This window comes from Ceratosolen solmsi, unplaced genomic scaffold (genome assembly GCF_000503995.2).
Source record: "Ceratosolen solmsi marchali unplaced genomic scaffold, CerSol_1.0 scaffold26, whole genome shotgun sequence".
Classification (NCBI taxonomy): domain Eukaryota; kingdom Metazoa; phylum Arthropoda; class Insecta; order Hymenoptera; family Agaonidae; genus Ceratosolen; species Ceratosolen solmsi.
The window spans coordinates 1,327,837-1,336,031 of NW_011948442.1; the positions used below are offsets into that span (position 1 = coordinate 1,327,837).

The window sequence follows — 8,195 nt, forward strand, 5'->3', positions numbered from 1 at the left end:
TATTTTAAGATATGTTAAATTATCATATAGTTAATTATAGAATACAAAATTATAATAAAATTTTTTAAAAATTAAATAATTATAATACATTTTTTAAAAATTTGCAATGAATATTTGAATAATATGTTTTTTGACTCATAGATGTTATATAATAACAAAATTGAATTAATGAAAATATTTATATTTAAATTAATAACAATAATCAATATGCAAGTATTAAGAATTATTATAACCGTTTTGATTTTATGTTTTTTTTATAAGTTCATTTAGTTAATTTTTGTTATTCGTATAGAATTTATTTTCTTTCCATAAAAATTTAAAATGAGTGTATAAATTATAACCAATCAACTGAACATATGCGGAATCTATATTTATATTACACTTCCATGGCTGTCTGTATTCCCTGATCTTTACCCTCCGATAGCCAAACTTTAAGTTAACTTTTTTTGTTCTATTCTAGTGTACAATAAAAATGGTATGTTCAGATTCATGATATGTTTATTGTAATCCAATAAAATTGATATAATCTTTCTTTCATTATTTCGTAATAGAAATTAAAATCATAAGTAATATATTTGTTTATAAGATTCATTTATTATTAATGACTTTTTTTAATGATAAATGAGAATTAACCTTGATATTTTTATTACGTATTACTTTTATAATAAAGTTATGAGAATTTCGTATAATTAATGTTATATATATTTTTGTAGGGTCGCGTTAGAACGAAGACTGTTAAGAAAGCTGCACGACTTATTATTGAAAAATATTATATGAGATTAACTCTTGATTTTCATACAAATAAGAGGTTATGCGAAGAAATAGCTATAATTCCAAGCAAGCCATTGAAAAATAAAATTGCTGGGTATGTATAAATTAATGCTATATTTTATATATTATATAAAATTAAAAATTTTTAATATTGTTAAATTGAAAAAAAGTTTTTCATTGTCGTTTTAATCGTATGTGTATTTTATAGTTTTAATTTTTTGTATTTTCATTATTGCATGTTTGTTCATTAATTACAAGTATTGTTGAAGAATATTTAACATTATAACAAGTTTTATATTAAATTGATATAATATTTAAAAAGTGATTACGAAAAAAATTTATTTTTAAATGTTTTATCGTTACTACATATTAAATATATGATTATAAAAAATATGTCGGTAATTAAATGTTATAATTTCAAATATATTACTTTTATGTTTAAAACTATTTTATAATAATTTGCAGATTATAGTAAATAAAAAATTTTCTTAATTCTAAAATAATAAAATTAATTATATAGTATAATTTAAATACAAGTATTTAATCAAAATTAAGGTTAAAACATTTGTTCATTGTAAATATAAATAATATTCAAAATATAATTTTTATAATAATACATGTTGTATATATATGATGAATAAAGATACTTAAGATTTTTTAATTTATATACATTAACTGATATTCGTGAATAAAGATATGATGTAACTTATTAATTATAATGAAACATGTTATACAATAACATATAATTACTGCCTTGTAGATTAAAAAATTTGTATTTGTCAAATGCATGGTAAAAGTACTTTATATCATTTGTGTACATATCATCTACCTTTATATCATTAAATTTATATTCAAAATAATGATTATTTATCATTTTAATTTAGTAATCAAAAAAGTTACATGAAAAGATATTTTATAGAATAGTTATTTAGTGTTATATATAATAAAAGTTATTTTGTTTTTGTTGTAGATACAATAATGTTAGAAAATAAAAGTTTAGTTTTTGTGTTTTATCTAGAATTTTAAGATTTTCAAAAATTAAAAATTGTGTATTTTAAATTGTTACTAAATGATATATAAGTTTATAAGTTAATTACATCTATTTTAGTTAGAATTTACACCTGTTTATATAAATAAATGTTATTGAACTATATTAAATTGAAATATTACTTTAGAGATATATATTAAAAATGTAATAAATCATACTTCAGATTTGTTACTCTTCTTATGAAGAGACTTCGCCATAGTCAAGTACGTGGAATCTCTATAAAATTACAAGAAGAAGAACGAGAACGAAGGGATAATTATGTGCCTGAGGTTTCTGCTTTAGAGCATGATATTATAGAAGTTGATCAAGAAACAAAAGAAATGTTAAAGATGTTGGAATTTACTAATATTCCAGGACTTCAAATCACTCCACCCACACCACATGGATTTAGACGTGCTTAATAAAACTTGTGTACACATTAAAAATATATTGTCTTTATTACATTTCAAATAAAGATATCAAATGGAAATTATTTTGTTATTAACTGTTTTATTGTGACATTGAAAATTCTTAATTTTTAATATTTTAGAGTATAGAGTATTGTAAAAATAATTCATTTTTTTTATCTAACTATGTTTAGCAATTCAGATAGAAAATTAATATGTTTATGTTTTCAAATTAGTTTAAATTTAGATTGATAAGGTTATAGTGATATTCGAAAGATTTAACTTAAATTTTTATTAAGTTTTCACAAATAATATACAATTTCTTGACAAAGCTTCAGTCTGTCAATGAAATGTGTCTAAATATTTAGTCGACATTTCCTTTAAAGTAAATCAGCCATTGAAATTTTTCCTCATTTCCCAAAAATCATTGATAAAGAGAAATTAAAAATTAAAAATAATTAATAATAAGTAAAGATAAAAAATCAATTGATTTAAAACTAGTTATTTTAATCCCTAAATAATGTGGAATCATTAAAATTAGTAAGCAGTAAGATGTTAAATAATTATTAAATACATAATATATTTTTACAATATATATCTTATAATGGGAATGTATAAATATCAATTTGTTTTCTAGATTATTTTTAATAAATCAACTATGTACTCTTAATATGAATTTTAAGAAAATTAAAATGTATAATTTATTTGAATACGTTCTTTCTGATTTAGTTTTTTATTTTGAAATAAATTCATTATACATAATTTATAACATTCTATTTTCTTTTACTTTTTATCTTTACGGATAATAACTTTTTTTCTTCCTTTTTTTAATTTAGATAAATGTCCATTGATTATACATTTGCATTAAAGAAAATTTAAATCAGTCATACAAAATCAAAACAGTTAATTTACAATACTCAACTTAGGCTTCAGTGTAAACCGGCGTAATTAAATCTAATAAGTAGCGAACAAAATTTATATAAAATGTCCTGATGACTTTATGGTATTAATTAAGATCATATAAATAACAGTAATTAAAAAAGAAAGAAACTTTTAGCTCATTGAATAATGTAACTAATCAGGAAGATTAAAAAAAAATATCTGACTGATATTGATACTGCAATTTAATAGTTAAATACCTCATGATTTAACCCTTACAAACAAATGAGTAGATAATTTATATTTATTCTTTTCGTATCCAAAAAACATTTATTACCACCACATTTATGGATTACGGAAATGTCAGGCCCATTGTATGTTCGCTACTCTAATATTTATTCGTAATTATAATAAAAAGATTTAGAGTTTTACTACTCTGTCATTGTTCTTTTTATAATATACGATTCTTTACAACACGCTTTCACGATCACATATTTGAATCTTGAAATAAGTTTTTTTTCTTTTTTGTGCATATTCTTTTTATAAAATAATTAAAATATTCAATGGCTCGTTAATCTGATTGCAATGATACCAATATTAAATTAGGAGCTCATACTCGTTATTATGTATTCATAACTCAATAGTACTATTTATTTATTATTATTGCATTTAGAATGGAAAGTTAGTTTTGTCTTGTTTGATGTAGATCATTTATATTAAAAACGTTTTGTTGGATAATATATACACAAAAGTGTCTGTCGCATTGTAATATAGATTAACTTATTATTTTAAAATACAAACATCCATAATGCCTCATGAGATATTTTATACACTATATTATACTGTTATATATTGCTATTACTTTTGATAATTTTTTAAGATAATCTCCTATTCAAACTAAGATGAAATTTTTTAACGTTTTTCAAAACTCTATTCAGAACCTTAGCTCTAGGTTCCAGCTTATATCCCTTCAAATATTGTGCTTAAAATTGTTCATTTTATTTAAAAATTTAATTTAGCATACGGCTTACTGTAAGTAGATATGCTAATTATATTATTATGGATTCACTGTTGGTGAGGATATGAATATTATTATTTTTTTAGTTTTACCTTTTGTCTACAAATTGTCTCTTATTAACTCGATATAAATAATATATAGTATTTATTTAGATTTTAATATGACCTAGTTTAATAATAGTTCAAGAGAAATAAATATATATGAGTAATGTCTGGGATCAGACTTAAAACCTCCTTTAGATGTTGGGTGGAGGTATTGCTGGCAAGTGGAAGGGACAATGCAATTATTCAAGACTACTTGTAGTGTTTATTGTCTTTTCTTTTTATTAAATATATGAAGTTTATTTTTTTTTGGCAAGTTTGATGAGTGTATATCGTTTTCGTTGTATAATGAGTAGGTGCTATCTTAAATACGTTAAATTAAAAACGCCGACGTTGGTGGCGCCGCTTGTATGCGTCGGTCTAATCCGCGAGCTGCTTCGTAGTATGCATCGGTTTAATCCGTGAGCATATATAATATGAATTTTATGATTTCACTGTTGTTTTATCTTAGCACTAATGCGTTATTAATTTGAGTTTAGTTTAATAAATTTTAGAATATAGCGTCACTATCTCTTTCTTAGATTATTTATTTGATTGATTATTACGTATGTATACCGCTACAGTGAGTGATAACTGTAGAAAAAAGCTTGAAGATGAATGTGTGTGTTTGTTATAATGACTGTGGTGTAATTGTTACTAGACAGAGGCAAGACCGAATCGCTGCGCATGAAGCACAGCCCTTAAATATGTCGCACTATTCCTTAACGTCGGTGTTTGTTGCCATGACGATATTGGTCGTGACGTCAACAGGCCATAGCCTGGAACGTTCGTTGCTGTTGTTTTGTTTAAATAACTGAATTGCGCGTTCATACCTTTCCCACTTTCGACTTTCAACTTTTTAATTACCTCTCCCACTTTCGACTTACAACTTTTAAATCCGTAACAAGTAAAGTTTACTATAGTTTATGTAATAGATGCAACATGAACAATAATTTAGCTTTCAGTGGTATTTTTAAATCGTCAATAAATAACAAAATTAAAGAACTACGAAGCTAACCGAAATTATTTAGGAATGAAATTATATACTTGACAAACATAATATTTAATATATCAAGTAATATAATATAATTAAATATAGAAAGGTATAAAAATTTATAATTTTTTCAAAAAACGCAATCAAATAAAAAGTTAAGAAAGCAAATCTAGTTTGTTAACTAATATAATTAGGTTGAAGAAAGTAAGCGAAAGATGATGCATTGTTTTTGTGAGAAATGAGAAATAAGGAAATCAGAAATGGAACCAAAGATTATATTAAAATTTTAATAGTTTGTCATAGTGTCACATTATTACAGGTTACAAAAATGTATTCAGATTAAATGTATAAATTACCAATGTTGTATACATTGATTTTTAATTATTTTTAAAAAGACATTTTAATTAAATGATTTTATTTAATTTTTAGATTGTTTAATAAATTAATTTTTTTCAATTTAATTTTATTTAATCAAATTTAAAATTATTTTTTTTTCATAAAATATCAAAAGTATGTCAAATTTTTATTTTAACCTGGTTGTATGTATTGTATTTTGTATGTATTTATTATTATAATTTGTATTGTATTTTGTATGTATTTATTATTATAATTTGTATTGTATATATTATGTTTATATATGCATTTTATATATTTGTCTAAGAAGAAGATGCTAAGATTTGGCTGAGTAGAATATGTACGTATGTATGGGTGTATTAAATGGATGCATGTGCATTGTATAGTAAATGGTAGTACGTGAATATTGATTATATAGAAGTGAACAAGTTGCTAATTAAAAGTTATGAAAGAATGGGTTGGCTAATCCTTAATTTTTAATCTTTCGGCATGTGTAAACAAAGAAGACACCAAGTTTGATATGTTACATGTATTTGTGTTATAAGAATTGATGGCGAGTACGACTAATCGTACTTGTATTGATAACTTTCTTAATATAACAAAAATTGCTTACTTATAAGATTTTAAGTTAGTGCTTAGACTATATTTAATATAATTTGTAAAAATTATTATTATAAATTATTATCTATATAGTTTATTTACTACATATATATTCTGTGTTAATTGAATATTTTATAATTTATAAGAATATTTATTTATTAAAGTACATTTATTGTTACATTATAGTAATATAACAGTTTACTTAACTATCTATATTTTCTATATTTAAAACTATTTATTTAGAGTTAAAATAAAATTTATTATATATTACTATACGACTATATATTACTATACTATATACTATATAATATAGTATACTACACTATATAGTAATACTAGTATATATTACTCGTAAATAGAATGAAACCATTTCGTTATTTATTAAATTGTTTACAGTTTTTATTTATTTTCGCGATTTTTATAATTTATTAAGCAGTGAACGTTGCTTACAAATTATAGCTAATTTGTAACTTGAATAATAATATAATATTTATAGTAAACCAAAATATTTATCTTAAAAATTATTTATAACATATGGAAATTCAGTTATCATATAGGAGTTAGTATACTATTTTTAGTCGGAAATGTACCATTTTTATTGTTTACATCTAAGTTATTCCGAAATGGTAGTTAAGAACGAATAGAAATAAAGAGAACTTATAACGAATGGTATAATTTAATAAGTAAACACATATGTAAGTATATTTTAAATAATAATAATTTTTGTATAGTTCCTTAAACAAGAAACAACATAATATAATTGTTTGTATTACTTTAGAAGTTCCATTTAATATACGTATAAGAAGAAATAGTCAATCTGAGAGAGAGGGAGAGAGAGAGAGGTTTCAATAAATGAATTCATTTATAACCGAATCTATATTATTATCTTTATAGATTTTTCTTTACTACTATGTTATGTTCAATGGTAGTCAGAAATATCGTCATACATACGTATGACAATGTGACAATAATATTATTAATATTAGAAAACTATATCCTTGCAATTCAAATTAAATTAAGAAACTTTAAACAAATTCTTTATAAAATTTACCATGCAATAGATATAGCAATATCTTTAATTACTCTTCTTCTCTAATTTACACTGTTTCGTTTTGAACGTACAAAATCAATTTGTAAATTGATTATTACTTTCCATTATATAATTTATTCTATAAATTAGTTATGCTATTATTAAAATTATAAATATATATTGCTTGAAATTATTAGATAATCTTATTATTTTAAATGTTAATTTTTTTACTTTGTTTTGAAGTAAATATAAATCAAATAGTTTTTCATGTTAAAGTATTAAATTATAATACATTCTACATTCAAAAAAGTCTGAAATGCAATTTAATCATAAATGTATTTAAAAATATGTTTTATAATTTTTATTTTTTTTATAATTTTACAATGCTATTCTAAAAAGTGATTTAACTATTATATATGTTTATTATAAAATTTATTTGAAAAATGTTTACTATAGATAAATTAGAAATTTTAATATTTATATAATTAAGGTACTATAATAATATACTATTTACTACACTATATCAGTATTATTAAGCCTTATATATTAAATGAAAATAGACTATGTTTTCTTTTCAATTTCTTATTTTGTAAAGTATACTTGCATACATTATTACTAACAAAGTTGAATTAATTCATTATTATTTACTATAATATTATCTACAAAGAATATAATATGTTTTCTTTAGTAGAAAAGCTTACTAAACTGTCTAATGGCATCGTATAGGAAAAAGAAAAACTCGTAGTGAATAAGATCGGAAATAATTAAATGCTTTTACTCGACTGCTCTAATTGTTCTTTCATTTGTCTGGTTATTCCATGCTTGATTAAATATTGAACGACACGTGCTATATGAAGTTTATTCAAATAATATAATTGCAAATTTAATTTAATTAAGTTACAGAATACGGGGATTTTTAATATATACTATAAATGTATATAAATATATAATAATAATAGCATAATGAAATAAAGGCGATATGTATATAAACAAAATAAAAAAGAGAAGAATTCAACATTATATTTATGAGAAAAA

At 21.9% G+C, this 8,195-nt stretch overlaps 1 protein-coding gene across 1 annotated transcript; it reads left to right on the top strand.

The window, feature by feature from the left end:
- The first annotated feature begins 394 nt into the window (after positions 1-394).
- Positions 395-2,291, top strand: RpS17 (ribosomal protein S17). Its single transcript, XM_011504047.1, has 3 exons — positions 395-475; positions 714-865; positions 1,983-2,291. The coding sequence occupies exons 1-3, from the start codon at positions 473-475 to the stop codon at positions 2,218-2,220; spliced, it is 393 nt and encodes a 130-aa protein (XP_011502349.1). The 5' UTR covers positions 395-472; the 3' UTR covers positions 2,221-2,291.
- Positions 2,292-8,195: the final 5,904 nt, after the last annotated feature.